The 24461-nt window shown below is 40.6% G+C and overlaps 2 protein-coding genes across 6 annotated transcripts in view; one reads left to right on the top strand and one right to left on the bottom strand.

Annotated features, from left to right (window-relative positions):
- Positions 762–13185, bottom strand: SPA17 (sperm autoantigenic protein 17). Its single transcript, XM_005699579.3, has 5 exons — positions 12974–13185; positions 11725–11905; positions 6145–6215; positions 4312–4386; positions 762–1075 (listed from the first exon to the last, which is right to left on the bottom strand). Exons 2-5 carry the CDS (start codon positions 11876–11878, stop codon positions 932–934), a joined length of 444 nt encoding a protein of 147 aa, XP_005699636.1. The 5' UTR covers positions 11879–11905; positions 12974–13185; the 3' UTR covers positions 762–931.
- The window catches only part of SIAE (sialic acid acetylesterase), a 38100-nt gene continuing 26844 nt past the window's right edge, over positions 13206–24461 (top strand). For 2 of the 5 annotated variants that reach the window (XM_018043176.1, XM_018043175.1), the window contains exons 1-2: positions 13206–13309; positions 17803–17964. In XM_018043176.1, coding sequence (XP_017898665.1) covers positions 13243–13309; positions 17803–17964 — 229 coding nt within the window. In that variant the 5' untranslated portion in view covers positions 13206–13242. Of the gene's footprint in view, positions 13310–13386; positions 13414–17802; positions 17974–24461 lie in introns of those variants that run through there. The other 3 variants (XM_018043174.1, XM_018043177.1, XM_018043178.1) reach the window with 3 other exon arrangements.

Genomic DNA, 24461 nt, shown 5'->3' with positions numbered 1-24461 from the left:
TTCTGGGAAGGGAACTGGAACTTCTGGCCTAAGACATGAACCCTGAAGTCTTTTTGATATTCAAGGGTGGGGAAGCCTCAAAAAAGGAAAACTAAACTTTCTGAAAATAAGGCCCTGAGAGCCTGAATGGTTCACTGAAAAATAAAACGCATGGGCTCCTGAGTTTGTGAAACATGTATTATCATTTACAATTTAAAGAAACTTGGGACATTTTAGCTAAAGAACAGAGCATCTATGACGTTAAGATAGGTTTTGTTTTTTTTTGCAAATATTATACATTGTCTAGTTCTGTGAGTTCTGGAGAGCAAGACAATAGAAAAAAAAAAAACAACAAAAAACCCCACAACAAACTGCCAGCTGCACGAGTGTAAGAGCAGATGTTTACTGCTAAATCCCAGCCCATGAATTGTGCTCAATACATTTTTTCAATAAAAGATTGTCTGCATGCACGACAAATGAAAACCAATGAGTGAAACTTCCAGGGAGATAGGTTTTTGACTTAGTTTATCTTTTTAATAAATGTGAGTTACTCAAAAACTAAATGGACTATTCTAGAAAGGCAGTGAAATTCTCTACTACTGGGAGTGAAACAAGAGACAAAGGACTAATTTTCAGGGATGTGATAGAGAATATTTATTCATTAGATAATGGTTAGGCCACTCTAAATCCAGCTTTGTAACTCTAAATCCAAGGGCCTCTAGACATACACTTGGGAGTAGTATAAATAAGACTCATGATATCAGAGAAATCTTCAAGAGGCATGTGTTCAATGGCATGTTTATTAAACAAATGCTCACGACAGATTTTTCACAACAGCAACAAATGTTATTTCATGACATCAAATCTCACTTACTAAGAAAAAAGGACAATCACAACAAGGTTGATGGATTTGGATTTTTTTCTTGTTTTCTGTGGGGTAAAGCCAGTCTCCTCACTTGTTTTCCTCTGTTTTCTCTTCTTCAAGATCAATCGATTTCATTTTCTTTACCTCCTCTCTGGCCAAGTGTCCCCGGAAGGCTGCCTGGATTTTGAGAGCAGCATTTTCTTCCATATCCTTGTCTTCTTCAGGAGATTCCTTCCCAGAAAGGAGAACAAGTAAGAGACTTTAAAACATCCCCCATATTTTGATGCCATAAAAATAAATGCCTAAATTTAATCAATTTAGAGATGTAACAGTTGAGATGGGTTGCTTCCTGAAGGAATTTTACATATCATCACATTGTATATGTACCAAATGTTGTCCTTGTTTAGTCACTAAGTTGTGTCCGACTCTTTGCGACCCCATGGACTATAGCCCTTTAGGCTCCTCTGTCCATGGGATTTCCTAGGCAAGAATACTGGAGTGGTTGCCATTTCCTTCTCCAGGGGATCTTCCCAACTTAGGGACTGAACCCTTGTCTCCCATTGGCAGGCAGATACTTTACTGCTGAGCCACCAGGGAAGCCCATAGGGGTACCAAATAGTGAATGCCAAAATAGTAGGCATTTTGTTTTGTCAATTTTTGATGCATCTCTGCAATAAAAGATTGCTGTCAATTTCTTCCCCCCGAAATGGCTCCTATTTAACAGCTTCTTATTTAACATTTTTTTTGGGGGGGAAATAACTCAGAATCCTTGAAGCAGGGTAAAAATGCCAAGAAGAATAGTAAGTGTGCTGTTCAAAAGAATGGTGATTACACAAAATGGATTAAAGTATTCTTAAATTTTCAATGATTAGCTAATCAGAACCATACATTTAAAATGAAATGCCACAGAGGAATCCATTTAATGTGACAAAATCAGTTTTAACATGATTAGTTGAATTTTTACATATAGTTTCCTTCTTTAAAAAAAACAGGTATAATTTACAGATAGTGAAATGCACACATCTTCAGTGTACAGGTCAATAGACATACAGCTTTTAATATATTTTAAAAATTTTAAAAGTGATATATACACATTTAAAAACTTAAGTACAGCGGGAGTGAAGGTTTTCTCTGTCTTACAAAGTTCTACACCTAAGAGGTAACTTATTATAGGTGAAGTAAATATAACCTTATAAAATTTCTCTATATATCAAATGTAATCATATGGGTATATATTTGCCTTTTTATTTAAAGAAATGAGATCATGCTAATCACAATGTTCTGCAACTACTTTTTCCATGTGACAATGAATCTTGCCTCTCTTTTTCTATGTTATTCACTACATAATTCTGCCCACTTTTTAATGGCACTGTTGTATTCCATTGCATTGATGTACTTTGATTAATTTACTCATTTTCCTACTAAAGGACCTTTGGGTTAATTTAAACCCCTTCACCCCCATGACAAATGGGCAAATCCAGCTCTTGAAATTTATTAAAATACAAACAGATTGGTATAAAATTCTCTGAGATGATACCCTAACATGGACAAATGAATTATGCTGAAGTCAGAAATCAATGGGACCAAAATTCAAAGTCAAAAAACCTCTGTAAGAGCATCTGTTAGAGATGTAAGGAAAGGATACTCCCTCCCTTATTTCCTGACCTCCCAGTGTATCTTATGCTCATGTTAAGCAGATGGAGTTGCACTGAAATGAATTATACAGGTTGTAAGGAAAACTCTCACCCCCCTGGGTTTCAATTATTGGGTAATTAACTGGGACATTAATATATGAAAAGAAACTCAGAAGTCTGGCCTTTAACACTATAGACAGTGAGTTCTTCTCACTAGGCTTGGTCCTCTTGGATCTGGACAATGAAGCATATAGACAGTGATATGTTTATAGTAAATGTTTAACAACTGGCTCTTCAGAAAAAAACAGTCCTGATCTGTAATATTTATGATGATCTTAGTACTCCCACTATAGCTGATTTCAAATATCAAAGTGATATTTGGGGTGGTGTAGATATATGCACAACTGTCTCTTAAGAGCTAGCTTTAGCACACCTCTGAATATAAGCATTTTGAGGGTGGATGGAGCGTAACCCACCATTGCTTGGATGTAGGCCGTTAGGCAGAATTTTATAGAGTGAAATGTATGGAAGATGAGCAGGACTCACTGAGTGAAGCCATTTAATTTGACTGTAATAAGTAATTCCCCATGAGAATAATTTCCCCATAACAAATTTCCTTTGTTATGTCTGAACCTTTACCACTGTGTGGTGGGGGCAGCCTCGATTAGTGAAAAGTTCCCCCAGTGGAAGAGGAATCTGAACGATCAAGGCTGAGACTGTGATTTTGGTCTGTTCTTCTCCTTGGGGAGATTTTTCCCATCTGTTGACAATCTTGGAAAATAAGATTTTCTTTATAAGCAGAAGAATAGTTTTCTTTATAAGAGGCAGGGCTAAAAATGATCCAGCAGTTAGCACATCACTGTTGCTAGTTATCTAGAAAGCAAAATCATTTTTTTCAGTTCAGTTCAGTTCAGTCACTCAGTCATGTCTGACTCTTTGCGACCTCATAAATCGCAGCACCCCAGGCCTCCCGGTTCATCACCAACTCCCAGAGTCCACACAAACCCATGTCCATTGTGTCAGTGATGCCATCCAACCATCTCATCCTCTATCGTCCCCTTCTCCTCCTGCCCTCAGTCTTTCCCAGCATCAGGGTCTTTTCAGATGAGTCAGCTCTTCTTATCAGGTGGCCAAAGTATTGGAGTTTCAGCTTCAACATGACCACTGGAAAAATCACAGCCTTGACTAGATGGATCTTTGTTGACAAAGTAACGTCTCTGTTTTTTAATATGTTGTCTAGGTTGGTCATAACTTTCCTTTCAAGGTGCAAGTGTCTTTTAATTTCATGGCTGCAATCACCATCTGCAGTGATTTTGGAGCCCCCCAAAAGAAAGTCAGCCACTGTTTCCACTGTCTCCTCATCTATTTGCCATGAAGTGATTGGACTGGATGCCATGATCTTCGTTTTCTGAATGTTGAGCTTTAAGCCAGCTTTTTCACTCTTCTCTTTCATTTTCATCAAGAGGCTTTTTAGTTCTTCACTTTCTGCCATAAGGGTGGTGTCATCTGCATATCTGAGGTTATTGATATTTCTCCCAGCAATCTTGATTCCAGTTTGTGCTTCATCCAGCCCAGCATTTCTCATGATGTACTCTGCATATAAGTTAAATAAGCAGGGTGACAATATATAGCCTTGACGTACTCCTTTTCCTATTTGGAACCAGTCTGTTGTTCCATGTCCAGTTCTAACTGTTGCTTCCTGACCTGCATACAGGTTTCTCATTATTTTAGCAATATGGATGAGACTGGATTCATATTTGAAGTATAATTTTAAATTGAGTGAAGTCATTTTTTTTTGTAGGAACCCAACAGTACATGGAAAATATAACTTACTAAGGCTGTCTTCTCTTTCACAGATGTCTGAGAATTTTCTTTTCCAGGCTCATGTTTTTCAGGCGATTCTTGCTCCTGGAGAGAGGGGAGAGGTCCAAATAGGTAATGTTTCCAAAACAATAAAGTCTTGGATCAAACTCTTTAAAGGTGATTAAAGATTAAATTATTGATAAGTACTAGAAATTAAATACATATTTTTAAACAAAGAAAGCTGGTTGGATAAACAAAGAAAACTCTCAAGGGAATAGCATAAACAAATAATAAGACCAAGGAACTGGTTAAAAAAAGTTTGACCTTCTGCTTTTGGAATGTGTGTAACATCGTTTTATATTAAAAACAAGCCATTGTCTTATACTAAAACTTCATATGATGCTGTAATGAACCTTGAACAAAGAATAAAAAAGAGATGCCAATAGTTCCTCAAATAGAAATGAAATAAATCCTATTTTGTTCCATAATGTGAAGTCAAGTTGACTTTTTAATGAAGTTTGCAAAGTAAAAACTAAGTCAAAGAAGTAAGTTTTGCTGTGGGGAAGGATTTAAATAGAAAAAAAGGAAACCAGTTCTATCTTGACATGGTTACCGAAATCTTCCTCCAGAAGAGCAGCATTGTTAATTCACAACCTATGGGGAGAGCTTCTTTAATTCATAAAACATAAATTTAAGGACTTATAAGCTAATCAAATAAAGCCTTTAGGATTCAAAAGAGAAGAAAAAATAATCTAAAATTGCTATGTGACTTAAGATTAAAGAATTTTCAACATTATTCCTTTGTTTTCAATAAAAAAGGAACACAGAGAATCCAGTTAGATGGAAATAAAAAGAACACCTCTATGTCTGGCAGGCACAAATGGATGGAACTTCACTTTTGAACTCACAGAATAAGTCTCAGTGGGATTTGCCCAGAAAATCCCCCAAATCTACTCTGTAATATCATCAAAATTTGACCTTTGTTTTCTAATTCTAGTACCTGCTGATGCTTCATGGCTAAAGTATTATCGTAGTTGTCTAAAGCAGTGCTTCTCAGGCTACATCCAGATTCTGGTGTACCTACAAGTTACTTTGTGGATCTTGCTAAAATTTAACTTCTGATTTGGTAGACCTGGGGTAGAGCCTGAGATTGAATTTCCACCAAGTTCCAAGTTGGTGCCAAAGACGCTGGATCACACATGGCCTTTCTCAACCAGTGTTTCTCATTGGAGTCATAAAACATAGAATGCTTTAAGTGATTATTTTCTCAGTTTTCCCAAGGATGGTACATAAACATAATCATTCTAGATACAAAGGAGAGACATTGATGCCTGGCATGCAATGGATGCCTTAGGCTTAGGGCTTAAGGGAGCCTTGGTTGAGAAAGACTGGTTCTGAGAATGCTACTGAGAAGATGGGTTCAGACTCTGAATAGATTGGCTTAATAGAGAAGGCTCTATACCATCTTTAATCCTATTCAGTCTTTTGTAAGATATCAACAATAATGAATAATTGTTTTATGTGTTTTATTTTATGAAATAGCATTCATTAGTTCAACCACTGTTTATTGCACATCTGCTATTGATAAGCACTGTGATACTCAATAACATTTGCACAATAAGTGAAAGTAATTATTCTATCTCTTTCAAGTACATTTCTCCTGTTGATCATCTATAAATTTAAGCTCAGTATGGTACACGATTCAGATACCTTAGTAAAGAATTTATTTCCATTAAGAATAGCACAATTAAAAAGACTTCATAAGATATTTGTAATGCCTTTCACAATATTCATGATTAGGCGATCTCTGTACTGGAGACAGAGAGAAGTATTAACCAAATCAAAAGCTTATCAGGACCATACCTTGAATGCATGGTTGTTATAGAAGCGGTCATCAACCTTAGCCCCCCATTCTGCTGGATCAAAGCTGGTTTCTAAATAACAAAAATATAATTCCAGACTTACTTTGAAGTTCATTAAAGTAAATGCAGACTAGTAACATAAACTGCTTTCTTTTTCAAATTATAGGTCCTTTACTGACCCTTGAAAATTTTATTGACATTGTACAGAGCCTAGTGCTGCAGATATAACCAGTGATGATGATGAATTAAACATCAGATGAACCCTTGAGGATATTTGGAAAGGCAGGCAGTTAAAAAACCTACTTGATGCTTTCATAGAAGTTATAATAAAATGGGAGTGGTAGAGAACAAATGCCAATACTTAAATATCAGTATAGAAATGTATTATTATATACTTATAGAAACTTATTATGTATTAGTAAACATAAGAAAAATGTATAAAAATAAATGAATAGTGAGGAAATTTGGAAAAATGAAAGATGGAAGAAGTTTTTTCTTAAAAAAAGTAGGCATATTATGTAGTCAGGTAGACAGAAGAATTTATATTTAAATAGAATTTTTCTTTTTCATTATGAAGTATTTCAGACTTAGAAAGTAGAGAGAATAATATAACAAATTTCCAAGTGTACATTACTCAGATTCAATAATTACAAGCTCATGATTGTTCTTATTTGTAACTTCATTCACTTTCCTGCCCTTTCTTTTCAAGCCAACCCCAAGCATCTTACTATTTCATTTATTAAATACTTGCATCAGCATGCATCTCTGAGATATAAAGCCATAATGCCATTATCACGCTTAAAAATAATAGCAATAATTCTTTAATACCATCAAATATCCAAATTCCTCCCATTATCTAGTATTGCTTGTGCTCAGCTGCTCAGTTGTGTCCCACTCTTCGCAACCCCATTGACTGTAGCCAGGCGCCTCTGTCCAGGGAATTTTCCAGCCAAAGCTACTGTAGTGGGTTGCCACTTCCTACTCTAGGGGATCTTCCCAACCCAGGGATCAAACCCATATCTCCTGCATCTCCTGCATGGGCAGTTGTATTCTTTACTACTGAGCCACCTAGGAAGCTCCATTATCTAGTGTATTTTTATTTATTTTTACTGTTGATTTGTTCAAATCAGGACCCAAACGCACAACCTTTTGTAATGTCTTTTAAATCCCTTTTAATTGAAACTTCCCTATCTCCCATCCCACATTTTTTCCTTGCCATTTATTTATTGAGGAAATTAAGTCATTTTTCCTTTGGAGTTTTCCACAGTTTGGATATTTCTAATTCCATTCCCATTATGATTTTTTAACAAGTTCACTTGCCTTTGAATTTCCTGTATATTTCCAGTTAGATCTACAGGTTTGATCTGATTCAGGTTTGTTTTTTTTTTTTTTTTTCCAAGAATACTTTATAGGTAGCATGGTATAATTCTGTTAGGAAATATATATCTGGTTGTTTCTCTTTTTCACTGTTTTTATGGGCCTGTTAATGAAGACTCGCTTAGATAATTTCTTTAGGGATAGCAAAATGGCAGTGTTCTAATTTGATTATTACTTCTCTGTTTCTGGAGTATGCAACAAAAAATACTTTACCTATTTGGTTACTCTGAAATACAGTTCTTAGAGTAAAGGCAGGTTAGAGATTTGACTATTTACCAATTTTTAGATTAGTAAGTAAGTTCCTTAGGATCCTCTCAAGGAGTTTTTTGTTGTTGTTTGTTTTGCTTTCCAGTAAATAATTATAAACTAATGAACATTTAAGAAATGGAATGAATTTCAATCCCCTGCATTTATTCATCTTACTGATGTTCTAGTTGTCCAAAATTGGCCAGTATGAGCTTATTCAGGTGTTCAGATGTTCCTGAGTCCTATGGAAACAACTCTAATAATTCTTGATAGTTTTCTTACTTTCTGGTACAACAAGGTGATGAGGCTAATCTTGCATACTTTCTGTTCGGTTCACCGGATTGGTTAGTTCTCCAGGAAGCCCTGGTTTTTGGAAAATGGTAGTTAGAAGCCACAGTCTAGGGACCAAGGGCTCACTGGTACTGGGCTGCTCATTGTTTTGAGGCCTTTAAAAAACTGTATAGAGCTAGAAAATAATATTGTCATTTTTTAAAGAGAAAATACACCATGAAGTCACACTGACACTTTTTGACTCAAATTTAGAATTATGGGAGTTTATTAACTTCTTTCATTTTTGTATTTGTATGTACTTTTTCTTATACTAAAAATCCTATTCCTAATACCAATAGGATAGTTTATTTGCTATGTCCTACAATCTATAAAAACTTTGAAATAACTATGCTATAATATTATTAATAGTGATGAAAACAATTTAATATATTTTTTTAAACATCATTTTCTTTTTAGGCTATATCCATCAGGAATGCACAAAGCACTGTGTTATAAAGTAACATGAATAAATTCTTTTTTCTGTTGGTCATGTTACCCATTTAATACCAGTTAGGTTCATTTATTTCATTTTACTTCTAGATTTAGAAATTGCTATACAATTTTAATTCTATTTTTATAACTATGTTAAACATACATGATTTGATTTAAGATATAGTCAGAGAAGTCTAGCTTCTATGCTATTCCCTCCACTCTTCCTTCTCCTGGTAGGGGTAAAAACTAATTTTTAGAAAGATTTATTCTCCATTTAAAAATATAAGTGAACAGTTATATATTCATATCAATACCTCTGTTAGATAATTGGTACATACTAAACATATTTTCTATCTTACTTTTTTCACTTAGTATGCCCTGAAGGTCCCTCTATAGCATCATAGAGATCGTCCTCATTTCATTTTTGCTTGTTTTTTACAGCTGCACATTTATTAGTAGTGTAGACTTACTCAAGTTTATTTTTAAAAATCCCCTATGATGAATATTTGGGTTGCTTCCTCAAGTAACAATACAATGAAAAGTGTATAAAATACAGGTCAAAGGTAAAAATAGATGTAATTTGGTAGATATTGCTAAGTCCCCTCCTTGTGGTTATCATTTTGCATCTCCTCCAGCAATATATAGGAGTGCTTATTTCCTCTCTAGTGTTGCCTACAATAAATTGACACACTTTTGGCTTTTTGTCAACTTGATGAGTGGAGTCCTGTTGGTGGGTGGTGGAACTTCACTGTAGTTTTGGTTTGGGCTTCTGTTATTCTGTTATCACGGGTTATTTTGAATACATTTTCATATGTTGAGGGTGAGTCATTTGCACTTATTTTTGTGCAAATTGTCTGCGCATATCACTTGCCCATTTTTAATACAAGGTTGTTGTTGTTTTCCTCTCATGATTTTGACAAGCTTTTTATTCAGTGTATTGATTAACCTACTGTAATAGAATCTGCAAATTTTTTTCCTGTCATTTGTAGTTTTATTTTCCATGTGGTGATTTTTGTAAAAGTAAAAATCTATTCCTATGTTGCCAATTTTATCAATATTTTCTTTAATTGCTTTTGGATTTTTAACGTATAGTAACTTAGCTTGCAAAAATTTTTCCTTTTATGTTACAGAGAAATTCATCCGTACTTTCTTCCAGTATTTGTATGGTTTCATTTTTTAAAATGTTTAAATCTCTGATTAATTTGAAACTTTATCCTGGTATAGGATGTAAGAAATAGATCCAATTTAATCTTTTAACATCTTTATCTCAAGATCATTTAATAAAAGCCCACCTTTTCCCTAGAGGTTTGATACCACTTTATGTCATATACTAAAACATTTCCTGTCACAAAGAAATCTTCAAGATTAAGATGAGTAATTACTTATGAGGAATGCTGGCAAGGGAATTCTTGCACTCTGTGAGAGACTAGGCTAGAGGACTCTTTTCTGTCTTTTTGGAAAGGCTAACTTCTGATCCTTGTATCACCTCATTTATATGAGTGGAAATGGGTGTGGTACTTAACATTTTTCAAAATAGTTTTACCCATTTTTTATTAGCTAGAAAGTTTTTATTCTGAGACCATCAATCTGAATCACCAGTTACTTTAATTATCATGATCTGGTGACAAATGACTCCCATGGTTTTGTAATGGGATGTTTCTGAGGTCCAAAATCAAATAAACAAAGACTTTCTAGTCACGTGTTTGTAAAATTGTTATAATAAGAAAATTAATGTTCATTGCAATTCACCTCTTACTCTAAATGATTTCTCTTAATAGATTTTTTTAGTGGCATTAAGTTTCAGATTGGGTAACAAATATTCACACTGACCGGAAATGGAAAATACCAGCAATTCAGAAAATTGGCAGAGATTCTGAGCTTGGTTAAGGTAGAGCAAAGAGGAGAAGGAGGTGAAGCCATGTAGGGTGTATGGGTGTTATTTCAGTTCAAGCCTCATGGTAGGTTTCCTCCCTCTGCAAAACGATTAAAATGGAATGTTTGTTTGCTTTGACTATTTGTTTCTTGTTGTTGTTTAGCCACTAAGTTGTGTCTCTTTGCGACCCCATGAACTGTAGCCTGCCAGACTCCTCTGTCCAAAGGATTTCCCAGGCAATAATACTGGAGTGGGAGCCATTTCCTTCATCAGGTGATCTTCCTGATGCAGGAATCCAAACAAGCATCTCCTGCATAAGCAGGATTCTTTGCCTTTGAGCCACACCTGGGGCACCTTTACTACTCTGTTGGAATAGTTATCAAACATAATGATAACAGCTTAAACAAAATGGCTGTTCTAGTCAGGGTTTTTAATAGAAACTTAATAGCTGAGAATTTGGAAATTTTACTTATGGAAGTGAAGAAACTCTGCTTTGGCTCTCAGCCGAACAGTTAGCATGAATCAGTCTTTGGACAGTATGCGACCTTGGAAATACAGAAAAAGAATACAAATTACTTTCCCAAGCTGGAAGTTCACTTTTCAAAGCAGTTTTTCTCTGCACTTTTATTGAGGAACAGTTTCATATACCCCTGCGAATACCAACTTATTTAATCTAAGGAGTATAAATTTTTTTTTTTTTACAACACTTAATAATACTTTCAAGTGAGGAGAGTCAAAATATAAAGAAAACCACAAACCCTCCTCCCGGGAAGAAGAGACTGTCAACTGCCTGGGAGGCATAGGCACAGTATGCAGGAAAAGAGCTAGGCTGGGTGTTTTTAAGAGCCCCCCTTCTACCCCACCTGTCCATGAGAAATACAAAGCAGGTCTGGGTGATAAACTGGTAATCTTCAATAATGTGATTAATGTGATTCAAGGCACCCGCGTGTGTTCTAAGCAACTTCAGTCGTGTCAGACTCTTCGCGACCCCATGGACTGTAGCCTGCCAGGTTCCTCTGTCCATGAGATACTACTAGAGTGGGTTGCCATGCCCTCTTCCAGGAGATCTTCCCAACTCAGGGATCGAATCCGTGTCTTTTAACTCTCCGGTATTACTGTATAAAGTTGGGTAATTTACCACTAGTGCCACCTGGGAAGCCCCTCAAAGGCTGTTTCAAATAACAAGAACTGTTAGTTGAAAGCTCCCTGCCTCATAAAGGATTTCTGTGGAATGATGCTGGTCTTAAACAAGTTTCACCATAATCAAACGTTTAGTCACGCTCTCATGTTTTTTTTTTTAAAGCCTATTTTTAAAAAGCTTACTTTCTCTTTTCTCTAGAAGATTCTCAAAATATGCTGCGGCAAAAGCTGGTATATTGTCCGGTTGCTCCCTCAGAATCTCACGTGTGAGCCCTTCAAGAAGATTTCCAAATCCTTGTGGAATTCGGTAGTGGGTGTTGGAAAATGGAATCGACATCTCCTTGGGAGGACCAGTCTACTGTACCTAGAGATGCATGAAAGAGTTCTGTCTTTAAATTTGTCTCATTTCACTCAAATAAGACCTCAAATTATTTCTGAGACACCCAAATTTCTGGACTTCAATCCTTTCCCCCCCAGTACAATCCAAGTCCGTCAATTTCTTCCAAAAAGTTTTTGAAATTTTCCATTATTAGAACATTAAATAGGTGAAATCATTTTTTAAAAATTACAAAAATCACAAATTTTCACTATGATACTAAGTACTTTCTCCTCTCTCCCTTTAAAAGGGTAATTTTTCCTATCCCACAGGAATTTAGAGAATGATTGCTAAAAATTCATCTTAAATTGCCGGAAAAAACCCTGTTTAAGGTCTTAAAAAAAAAAAGTAAGTCATTGAAACTACTCTAAGTTGTCGAATGAATATGTTTCGGACTTGAGTCGTTCCCCTGGCTTTCACTTCTGAAGTATGACCTAGGATGCCTCGTCGAAGCATCTCTATTTGTGGAAGAGGCAGTGGGCCGAGAGAGCTGGGGGCAAGGTCACGACATAGCAATTCTAGCCTCAAAAGGTTTGGGATTTTTACTTTTTTGTTTGTTTTGTTTTCTCTCTTAGCATACAAGGGCCAGATAAGGATAGCTGCTAAGCAGCGGGTTGGGCTACTGAGTCTGCAAACAACACTCAGGGACCTGGCCTGTATGTGACACCATTACTGCCGAATAAGCCCGGAAGTCGTGGTAGGGGTCTCGGTGGGGGTCTAGAAGGCTTAATGACGCCGAATCTGTGGACTTTCTTCTCCTTCTTCTCCTTCTTTTTCTTTTGACGGAACAGGAGGTGAAGCATTGAATCACTGGTTGTGAAGAGGAAGAAACCCTAGACCGACGTGAGGAGTGGAGGGAGGTCGGAGAGGGACCACAGGTCTCCTGGGGGGCGGGTCGTCGAGGGTCTCGGATTTCAGACTCGCAGAATGGGCTACTGGGTTCCCAGCCTGACCTCGGCTTCCCAGATTGCGGGAGCGGATCCTGAGAAAATACCTGAGACGAAGGGAAAAGGCGAGGTCTCTATTTCGAAGAGGAAATGGGGTAAACCGCCTCACCTCTCCGTTCTCTCAGAGCTGGAGCCGATGGTTCCGGTTGTTTTTTCTCGTTGCCGGGAAACCGTTTCCTCCCCCGTCCCCGCTCCCTCATTCCACTACGGTGGCCGAAGAGAGGCACGGGCCCGCCCAGCGGCCGCGGACGGCTTCGCGAATTGACTGGCCTGGGAAGGGCGGAGTCAGGCTTTTTCCGCCCCGCCCCGCCCCGCGGCCCCGCCCTCGCTGGCGTCCATGCCCCGAGGCCTGCGCGGCGGGGACGGCTTCTTGCCGACATGATTGCGTCGGGAATTGTCTTGGGTCTGGTGCTGCGGTTATTCCTGCAGGCCCACGTAAGTGCAGGTGAGGAGGCCGCGCTCGGCCCGACCCCTGCCCATCCGTCGGCCTGCGAGGACTCCGAGATTCCGCGTCCTCCGCAGGACCGCCCCCGGCGCCTGCTTCTCTAGGTCGGGCAAGGATCCCTGGGCAGGAACCGGGTTCTACGGCACAGGCCTAGATTGCAGGTGTTTGCTAGGCCGGAACTCCGGCCCGTCTGCTTCCTCCACTCCCTTCCAGCGCCCTTATGACGCCTTTCGTGGGGCAGCGAGAGAGTTGGGTTTATCGCAGGAGGGGAGGCCCAGGTGTGCCCAGACCGAGGCTGTCAGGGTCTTTAAAGAACTGCGGGGGAACTCGAAGGGGAGGGGGCGAAGCTAGTTAGATAATATTTGGAAGCGGGTGACTGAGTCATCCAAAACGTTTCAGTGCTGCCCCCTCAGTGGTACCGTTGGGGAGGGTTTGCCCCGGGTTGGATTCCTTGGGGGAATTAACTTTACTAGTTTAAGTGGTGATGATGGCTAAGACAGAGCCCCCTCACCAGCTCGGAGTATTTAAGACTCAGCTTTGATTCCTGCTCGCGGGCATTGATAGTGGGATAATAGCCGTTTTCTTGGGGAGGAGGATGACTCATTTTGGCTATTTTCTGGTCATATCGTGTCGTTTGACCCCGGGCTGGACGCTGGGTCACAGAAAAGAAAGTTTAAGTGGGAGAACAGACTGCGTGCAGAAAAAGGACTCTCGCTCTGTGTATGAATCTGCCAAGTACATAGATGAAGACAAACTGCAGTTCATGAAGGGTTTTCGGGGTTTAACAAAGGCGTAAACTAGCCTCTGTGTATCATTTCCTGATTCATCCCCACATAGTGACGTTTGAGTCCAGTATATGAAGTGGGGAGAAGGGAAAGAGGGCCATTATTAGTTTTTATGTTAAAGGCTGTTAACCGTAACATCACTATTTATCTTTGCCTTTGGGTCGTATTGTTACATAACCTTCATTAACAATGACTTTATTTTTTCATTCATTGATGCTCTAGATTTTCTTTCCTTGGTATTTGGTTGCATATCCGGACTTCTTCAAATCATTCCCTCTCTTCCCATGTTTATCATGTAATATTTGAAATGTACATGAACATATGTAGCAGTGAAGCAATAAAATGAACACCCAAGGGCTTTACACACAATTTAAGAGCTAGACTGTTGCAGTTTTATTGAGACTCCAAGGATATTCCTTCCCAAGGGAGCCAGAAGTAACCACTGCCCTCATGTTGTCAATCTTTCAATGACTACTTTTACCATCCCAGAACACTAATTCCTGTTTTTCTACTCTGACACCAAAATGAAGAAAAAATTGAAGACCTAAAACAAAAAATTCAAATCTTAAGGGTCTTGTAGTTGACAAAAACACTGACCAGTCCCACCACCTTTCTCGTTCTGTTTTGTCCATTGCTCCGTTCCTTGGTAATGGACCACTGTCTACTGTTGTCAGCTTGGAATGTGAGCTTTATAACGACAAGGAATGTGACGTTTCTTTGCTTTATCACCAGTATCTAACTGTGGCAGAGTAGTGATTGCAGTAATCTTGGAATCAGGTGGCTTCATTTCCTTTCCTGTCCTGAACTACCTGTGTGATTTGGAGCCAAAGAAGTTTAACATCTGTCACATGACTAGTTCTCTGCCTGCCACAGTTAAGCTTCCCAGTAGAATGTAAGCTTCCTGCTGGCAAGGAATTTTGTCTGCCTTCCCTGCCCCCACTGCTTTCCCTGTTGTATCCTCAGTGCCTAAAATTGTGCCTGGCACATAGTGCATGCTAAGTTGCTTCAGTCGTGTCTGACTCTTTGCAACTCCATGGACTGTAGCCCGCCAGGCTCCTCTGTCCAAGGGATTTTCCAGGTAAGAATACTGGAGTGGGTTGCCATTTCCTTCTCCATGGCACATAGTCAGTTCAGCCGCTCAGTTGTGTCCGAGTCTTTGCGACCCCATGAACCGCAGCACACCAGGCCTCCCTGTCGATCACCAACTCCTGGAGTCCACCCAAACCCATGTCCATTGAGTTGGTGATGCCATCCAACCATCTTATCCTCTGCCGTCCCCTTCTCCTCCTGCCCTCAATCTTTCCCAGCATCAGGGTCTTTTCAAATGAGTCAGCTCTCTGCATCAGGTGGCCAAAATATTGGAGTTTCAGCTTCAACATCAGTCCTGCCAGTGAACACCCAGGACTGATCTTTAGGATGGACTTGCAGTCCAAGGGATTCTCAAGAGTCTTCTCCAACACCACAGTTCAAAAGCATCAATTCTTCAGTGCTCAGCTTTCTTTATAGTCCAACTCTCACATCATGACCACTGGAAAAACTGTAGCCTTGACTAGATGGATCTTTGTTGACAAAGTAATGTCTCTGCTTTTTAATATGCTGTCTAGGTTGGTCATAACTTTCCTTGCGAGGAGTAAGCGTCTTTTAATTTCATGGCTGCAATCACCATCTGCAGTGATTCTGGAGTCCAGAAAAATAAAGTCTGCCACTGTTTCAACTGTCTCCCTATCTATTTGCCATGAAGTGAACATAGTGGGCAACTTAAAATATTTGTTGAAATAAATAATATGCAAATTATTTTTAAAAATTACCTAATCTACTTGGGCCTCAGTCTGTTGATGAGTAAATAACATGATTCTACCCTAGGGTGTAAAAGATCCTTTCCATGTCTAAAATTCTGTAACTCAGAACAGAGTCGTGCACAAACAGGTTCAACGGATGTGTGTGGTCAACAACAGACTAACTGAGGGGGTGGGGGAAGGTATTTTCCCCCAGTGTTTGAGCAGGTGGCTGCACACACCCAGGACCCCTCATTTGCATGGTCTCATGCCTGCAGCCAGCCCCCTCCAGTATTCTTGTCTGGGAAATTCTGTGGACAGAGGAGCCTGGTAGGCTATGATCCACGGGGTCACAAAAGAGTCTGACACGACTTAGTGACTAAACAACAATAACGCCTGCAGCAGCCAGTTTTTTTCAATCTCTTCCCTACCCCATCCTCTTTCTGCTTAGCTCTTAGGCCTTGGGTTTTCAGGTTTTGTTCCATTTGAAGTACTTACCCAAGACTAGGCCTTCCCACACATGCGCCTCTTCCCTTCCCTCCAGCAGGCTGCCAAAAGTGCTTATGCAATTCTAGACTGTTGTAGTCTCATCTTAGAGCATTTTGCTTCTGGTAGCTGTGCATCTCCAGCCCAGTTGGGCTTCTGGATGATCTTTGATTGCCATGTAGATTTATGATGGAACAAGCTCCTAAGAGAGAGCTGAGGATGTTTAGGGACTGGGCTGTTATTTGAAGTGCAGGACAAATAGGCCACCAAGTCTGTGTAGGAGACCCATTAATGTTGCTGCCCTGTTAAGTATAGCCTGAGGGGCTGCCATCATTTGGAGCTTCCAGGGAGAAAAAAATGTCAACTTTGTTAGTTCTGATTCTCTTTCCTGCCTATCATTTTTATTTAAAACACTCGAAAAAAAAAAATCTTAATTTTGTTAATTATTTTCTTCTAGGGGGTTTTGGTTTGTTTTCTTCAGATAAAGTGGGATGTAAGTGAAAAAGTTTTTTTTTTTCCTTCTCTTATTAAGTTTTGATGAATTCACTGAGATAATTTGGATAGATACTTGTTATTAATAAAATACTTTGATATAGGCTAGAGGTTAAAAATAGGAATGATCTCGTTAAAGTGAATTCTTATTCAGCCTTGTTAGTGACTGTCTAGAATAGAATCCACAGTTTCAAGGGCTCTTTTTCTTTTCATATAATTTAGCTTGCAAAATGGGCAAATTGCAAGGAAAGACCTTTGGTTCAGACACTTTGACCTTCTCTCTCTCACTGACCTTATTTTTTGCATCTTAATTGATTTGAATTTACCTTAGAAGGAGTCAGACTTGTCACATATACTCATAAAGATTTATTTAGAATTTTCAGTGGGTTGTCAGAAAAACACAATAAGGAGAGTTATTTGAGGGAAATTGACACAGAGAATGGAAGAGGGGAGATAAAGAGTGGAGGGAAAAGATTAGAAAGGGCTGTGATGGAGAGAGGCAACCTCTTTATTCCAAGCTATGAGGAGTGGGAGTGGTAATGGAAAGTAGGGAAAGGAAGTGGTTTATTTTTCTCATAAATACCATCTGTGAGATGCATAAAAAGAGCATGTTTGGTGATTTTGGGGGGAGGGAGTCAAGCGTTAGGGCCAGGTCTGAGAGCAGAGGAACATGAGGAGCTTTGAAGGGGAGGAGGCATGTATTAAATGGGTTGTCCCAGGCTCTGAATTTTCCTTACTGGTCATCTTGTTCTATGATGCATACTGCTGGAAACTGTCCTTGTAATGCTGCTTACCTAATTAGGAGGGATAAGATCTAGTTTTAGAAAACTGAAAGGACAGGGTAACTTGGAATTCTCACGTATTAAGACTGTGTGTTCCTCGCTGTTCCACCAGATTCAATCTGGCTCTGAATCTCTCCAGTGATGCTCTTCTAAATGTTTGCTGGATTTTTCAGATGTTGGTTTTCGCTTTGCTTCGTACATTGATGACTACATGGTGCTGCAGAGGGAGCCTGCAGGGGCAGTGATCTGGGGTTATGGCGCACCCAGAGCCACAGTGACAGTGACGCTGTGCCGAGACCAGGAACCCATCATGAAGAAAGTGACCAGTGTGAAAGGTAAGACAGGTCAGCCTCTGTTCAGCTTTTGTCTTCTTCTGCCACCTGCTGGATGATGTGAAAATGAATGCCAATAGTCCAGCTCAGCTTACCCATCCATCCACCCATCCAAGTTACTTGAATATTTACCATGTGCACTGAGGATACAAAGAAAAATAAGACCAAGTCAAAGCCCCTGTCCTCCAGGGTCTCGTGCAGTATGGGAATAGACATAAAGCCACACCGTGAGTGTGGTCAGTGCTGATGGGAGGTGGATATGGAGTGTCATGGGATGCAGAAGAGAAACACCTCACTCAGGTTGGATGGTAAGGGAAGGTTTCCGCTGGAAGTGACATTTGAACTGAATCATGTAAAGGAGAGGTCGTCGTACGGGGAGGGTTAAGAACCTAAGCCCTGGGATTCACCGTTCCCGTTCAGATCCTAACTGTTTCTTAATGGCTATATGCCCTTGGACATGTTATTTAACATCTCTGCGTCACAATTTCTTTATTTTAAAACAGTGATAAAAATAATATTTAGGATTATTTTGAAGATTAAATGAATTAGCACATATCAAGTACTTCGAACTTATCAAGTACTTCAAGAACTTATTATGCCTGGTGCATAATAAGTACTGAATAAGTGTTAGCTGTTGTTATTTCTGGGCTTCCCACTGGCTCAGTGGTAAAGAATCTGCCTGCCACTGCAGGAAACACAGGTTCGATCCTTGGGTCAAGAAGATCCCCTGGAGAAGGAAATGGCAACCCGCTCCTGTATTCTTGCCTAGGGAATCCCATGGACAGAGGAGCCTGGTGGGCTACAGTCCATGAGGTCACAAAGAGTCAGTCATAACCTAGTGACTAAACAACAACAACATTGTTATTGCTGTCATGATTATGATTATGTTATTTAGTTAGTCACTCGGGTATTTACTGAGTCACTACTATGTGTCAGATACAGGGTTAGGTATTGGTTATCCAGTGATGAGCAAAACAGAAAAGCTTGGAGGTTAGGGGAGGAAACAGAAAAATATAATCAATTACAGTGAAGCGTGATGCCACAGTGGGGAAGTATAGAGTGCCGTGGGAGTGCTTAGGAGGGATAGTAAACTTAGTCTAACTATCCAGGGTCAAGAAGATCCCCTAGAGAAGGAAATGACAATCCACTCCAGTGTTCTTGCCTGGAGAATCCCATGGATAGAGGAGCTTGGCAGGCTACAGTCCATGGGGTCTCAAGAGCTGCGCCCAACTTAGTGACTACACCACCACCACCAAGGCTTGTTTTGAAAGCTGAGCAGGGCAGACCAAGTAGAGGGAGCAACCTGGGCAAAGGCATGGAGGTGTGAGTGAGCCTGGTTACTGGAGGAGCAACAGGCAGGTTGCTTTGTCTGGACAGCTAGGGTGTGTGATGGTGGATGGCAGGAGATAAGGCTGGAAACGGAGGGAGGCTTGTTTGTCGTTGCCAGGGAGTATATACACTACTTTGGATAGATGGCTTTTAAGCAGCAAAAGAACACAACCAGATCTGTATTTTAGAAAGATTACTCTGGCTCCACTGGGGAAGAAGAATTGGAGATGGATGAAACGAGAGGTAGGTGGGACCTGTTAGTAGGCTGTTACAGTATTCAGGCGATAGACAGGGAAGGCCTGACCCCAAGTAGTGGCTGTGAGGGGATGTTCAACAAGGTGAGAATTAGCAGTTAGTAGACTTCATGAGCAGAGAGGGCATACAGAGGCGTCTCTGCCTAGAAGAGATAAGGATGTATTAGGTAGTGTGTGGAGAAGCTTGAAGTTCCAGGATGCAGGAAGGCAGGTTCAGGGCTGGGTCAAGTGGAGACCTGGTTGTATTATATCTCAGTTAGAGGTCTCTCTACAGCTATGGGATGTTGAGGTGAGAGTCAGACAGGTGAGGAGGCTTCTCTGGAGTGGGTGGTGTTAATGTGGGGGTTGGTGGCTTAATAAGGGACTTGAATATACATGTGACAGCAAAGCTTGTGAAAATTTTATTGGCCCCTGAAAACAAAGATTACCTGATTAGTTTTGTCAATGTACAGGACCAATATTCAACCAGAGTGATGCAGACGCTGGTGCAGACTTTTAATAATTCATTTCCAGGGCCTTCCCTGGTAGCTCTGGTAAAGAATTGCCTGTCGATGCAGGAGACCCGGGTTCAGTCCCTGAGCAGAGGAGATCCCAAATGCGATGGAGCAGCTAAGCCTGTGCACCACAACTCTTGAGCCTGTGCCCTAGAGCCTGTGCTCTGCTCTAGGAGAGAAGCCACCACCACGAGAAGCGCACACACCACAGCTGGAGAGTAGCCCCCATTTGCTGCAAGCAGAGAAAGCCCGCGCAGCAACGAAGGCGCAGGACAGCCAAGGATAAAAAAATAATGCATTTCTTTCAACAAACATAAAGAAAGTATGTACTAAGTGCTAGGCGTAGATGCAAGGTAAGTGCTTCTGGTTCTTGGGTTTTAACAAGACTTTTTAGCAGAAGAAGCTTACTGGGTGAAATTCAGAGAGCTGAAAGGGAAGCTTAAGCTGACTGAGAAGTTGTTCTCCGTTAGATATAAACGCTGTTGGTGACTTGTAGGATATACTGAAAGTGAAGAAGTTGGGAAACTAGTAATGCTTTTTTTTCGTGTTGTGTCATCTCAAAAATAAGCAATATGGAGTACAGGTAGTGGTACTCTCAGTGAAATGACGTTGACTTAAAGGAGCTAAAGGATTGATGCAGTTTAATTAAGTTTTGGCTTCCCAGGTGCTTCAGTGGTAAAGAATCTGCCTGCCAGTACAGGAGATGCAGGCGATGCAGGTTTGATCCCTGGGGCAGGATTATTTTTAATTAATTTTAATAATTAAAACAATTTAAAACAATTATTTAAAATTTTCTGACCGTGCCCCACAGCATGTGGATCTTAGTTCCCCAACCAGGGACTGAACCTGCACACCCCCCTACCCCTGCACCCCTAGCATTGGATGCACAGAGTCTTAACTGCTGGACCCCCAGTGAAGTCCCAAGAATTGATGTAGTTTAAAAATAAGAAATAGGATTTCTTTGGTGCTAATAATTAACATTACCAATTAATACTTAGGAGACAGAGGTTGCACATTACTGTAGAAATAGAGAAAGCACATAATATGTAGCTTTTCAGTCTTAAAAATGTCCTTATGCATTATTTTTAGTTTTTTTTACCCTTTCATGGCTGTTGCAGGACCAACATTTGGAGACAGAGACAACGCAGGAGAGTAGGTGGTGACAAGAAGAAATAAAAGCTGATAATTAGGAGATGAGCCCCTCTCCTTCTTTAGTGAACCTGTTCACTTATCTTGAGTTCAATTCTGTAAATGCCAGTTCAGTTCAGTTCAGTTCAGTCACTCAGTCGTGTCCGACTCTTTGCAACCCCATGAATCGCAGCACGCCAGGCCTCCCTGTCCATCACCAACTCCCATAGTTCACTCAGACTCACGTCCATCGAGTCAATGCTTATTATTTATAATAAGCTAGAAACCCTAGAGAATTCAAAGAAGAATGTAAGTCGTGTCCACCCTCCAGGAACCCACTCGCTCATGCTGTCCTTTCCTTTCCCGTTTAGCAGTTTAGGTTCAGCTTCAGTCGCATCGCTGAAAAGTGACACATCATTTGGAGTTTGGATGTATAGCAGCAAGTGAAGGGAACCAAGTGATTCATGGACTGTTGATGGGAATTGCAAGGGAAAAGGGATTGTTGTTATTGATGGGGTCGGGAAGGGGGCAGATCTATTTGGTAGGCTCTCTACACTGGTTTGGTAGAAAAAAAAGGTACAATAGTTTATACAGATCCATAAAATAACTTCAATGGACAGCTTGCTCTGTCCTGCCCATGAAGCAACATGGATAAAGTGATATTTGGAATAAAAAAGATAGACATGTAGGAAATTTCACTGGGTAGTGAAGAAAATGTGTCTCAAAGAAGATACTGTGGGGCATTTTGAAGGGTTGACTTCTATTTAGATTCTGATGACGACCCTGGATTTTCAGCCAGACTACCTCATTTGGCCACTCTGTCCATCTCTGTTAATATTTAACTTATTACCTATAATCTCCTAAGTGCCCACAGCAAAGCGGAATTTAATGACATAAAGGGTTTTGTCCAGTAGACTGACACTTGAGCTTTGGGAAACTTGAGACCTGAGGGATGGCTGGGAATATGGTAAGGTTCTGGGCCTGTTCAAGGTATGTCGTCCGGTGACGCATAATGCTTCTTTCAGACCCAAGGTGTAAACTTGGGGCATGGAGTCTGTATCCTCTCACTTTGACACACGTGGGGGATGCACCTACAGGTGATAAAATGAAAGTGTATCTACTTGAATTTGTCATTATGATTGAGGTAAACAGGAAAACACACAAAGCCTAAGCCTCTTAGAAAGTCAAGAATATCCGGCACTAGTTTTCTGTGTCACATAGTAAGTTATCGCCAACTTAGGTGCTTAAAACAACTTACTTTTACTATCTCCGTCGATCTGAAACTTGGCCATCGTTTAGCTGGGTTTTCTACTCAGTTTCAGAAGTTTGAAATCAAGGTGCTGGCTAGGCTGAGTTCTCATCTGGAGGCTCGACTGGGGAATGATTAACTTCCAGGCTCCGTTAGGTTGCTGGCAGAGTCCTGTCCTTGTGCCTATAGAATTCATGGCCCTATCTCTGAAGCTTCACATCTCTGACCTCTAGACCCTACTTAAAGGGCTTACCTTCTTTAGGTCAGACCCACACAGGACAATCTCCCTTTGAGTTAATATCAAGTCAACTGATGAGGGATTTTTCATTATACCTGCAAACCCCCTTCATCCTTTCTAGGTAACATAACCTAATCATGAGAATGGCATCGAATCCCCTCTGCCATTTTCTGTTGATTAGAGGCAAATCATGAATTCTGCCAGCACTTGAGGAACTCTGCAAGGGTGTGACTTATTGGGGGTCATCTTTGGCTGTGTCTGCCATAGCAGGCTATAGATTAAGGAATTTATAGGAACAGTTTTATTGATAGAAAAATATTTAAGCTTTTTTTTTTTTTTCTTTCATGGTGGCAATAGAGATGAACTTTATACAGAATAATGCAGGTCTGGAAGGGGTAATTTTGGCAGTAAGGCCTCCTTTACCTCCAGGTCACTTCCGCAAACCAGTGAGCCTGTCTGCAGTTGGTGGGGTGCCAGGGTTCTGTGGGGGAACAGTGACTGGGGGCTTCTTTCTGATCTAGGTTTTTCCTCTTGGAAAGGGAAGAGTTGTTGGATGATTTTCCTTTTTCTCTTCTTGGCTGCTGAGATTTGGCACAATAACCTGAAAAATAATTAACATCTGATGTGAATGGCAAAGAGGAAAAAAGCAAGATGTGCTTTATGACTAATCATGTCTCTAGACCCATTATTTTCTTTCCTTTTTTTTTTGCCTTTGATTTGTTGATTCTTCCCATTTTGAGGTTGGGGCTGGTCTGGAAGTGAAGAGAAGTGAAGTCGCTCAGTCATGTCAGACTCTTTGCGACCCCATGGACTGTAGCCTACCAGGTTCCTCTGTCCATGGGACTTTCCAGGCAATAGTACTGGAGTGGATTGCCATTTCCTTGGAGAAAACATGGAGAGAGTTCTTTTCTTATGCCTGTGGCTGGAAAATGAAGAGAAGAGGGACAGTGAGAAGTAGGCCACCAGACGCACTAGTGGTTGGGCAGGAAGACACAGAGCCCCAGTCAGTTTGCGTGGCTTTCTTGTCAGTATAACCCAGCACTGGGGTTTGCTGTCTGCCCTTGGTGACGCTCCTGGCACATGGTGAGCACGATGAAGGAAGGACATGTATCCTCCTGGATGGAAGAAGAAAGAATGGAGGAAGCAGATGTTTGATTGCAGCAAAAATGAGCATTTACAGAAACCTGGGCCTGGATCGGTAAGAGATATTACAAGACGGCAAGTGATGGGGGCCTGGAGGAAGGACCCAGAACAGCTGTTGCTCAGAAAGCCCATTGGGGTCAGCAAACGCCAGCTGAATAGTGAGCTTCAACTCTTGGTGGTCAGTCACTCAGTTTTATCACTTGGACTCAACCTAATGGACTTGGTGGGTCAGTGGTTTCTGAAATCTACAACTGGACTTCACTGGCCTATGGTCAGCTCCACTTAAACAGGCAGTCCTAAATGGATAGGCCAAGGCTGAATCAGTGCTCCTTGTGGACCATCCCACCCTTGCTTTCAGTCTAAGAAACAGTCTTCACGAGGGCTGCTCTCCTTTGTATACACTTTGTTTTTCAGGTGCTAAGTCATGTCTGACTCTGTGACCCCATGGACTGCAGCATGCCAGGCTTCCCTGTCCTTCACTGTCTCCCAGAGTTTGCTCAGACTTATGTCCATTGAGTCAGTGATGTCATCCAACCATCTTATCTTCTGTCACCGCCTTCTCCTCCTGCCTTCAGAATTTCCCAGCATCAGGGTCTTTTCCAGTGAGTCAGTTCTTGGCATCAGGTGGCCAAAGGGTTGGAGCTTCAGCTTTAGCATCAGTCCTT

The sequence above is a fragment of the Capra hircus genome, chromosome 29 (assembly GCF_001704415.2).
Source record: "Capra hircus breed San Clemente chromosome 29, ASM170441v1, whole genome shotgun sequence".
Taxonomy (NCBI): Eukaryota; Metazoa; Chordata; class Mammalia; order Artiodactyla; family Bovidae; genus Capra; species Capra hircus.
The sequence above is the reverse complement of the archived record's forward strand: the minus strand, read 5'-3'. Positions and strand labels throughout refer to the sequence as shown.

Bases quoted from the DNA above. Each gene is read 5' to 3' on its own strand.
- SPA17 (XM_005699579.3), bottom strand. From the start codon at position 11,878: ATGTCGATTCCATTTTCCAACACCCACTACCGAATTCCACAAGGATTT. The intron at 4,387-6,144 runs GTATGGTCCTGA...CCCTCTCTCCAG, and splicing joins ATAACAACCATGCATTCAAG to GAGCAAGAATCGCCTGAAAA. The intron at 1,076-4,311 runs GTAAGTTATATT...CTTTCTGGGAAG, and splicing joins TGAAAGAGAAGACAGCCTTA to GAATCTCCTGAAGAAGACAA.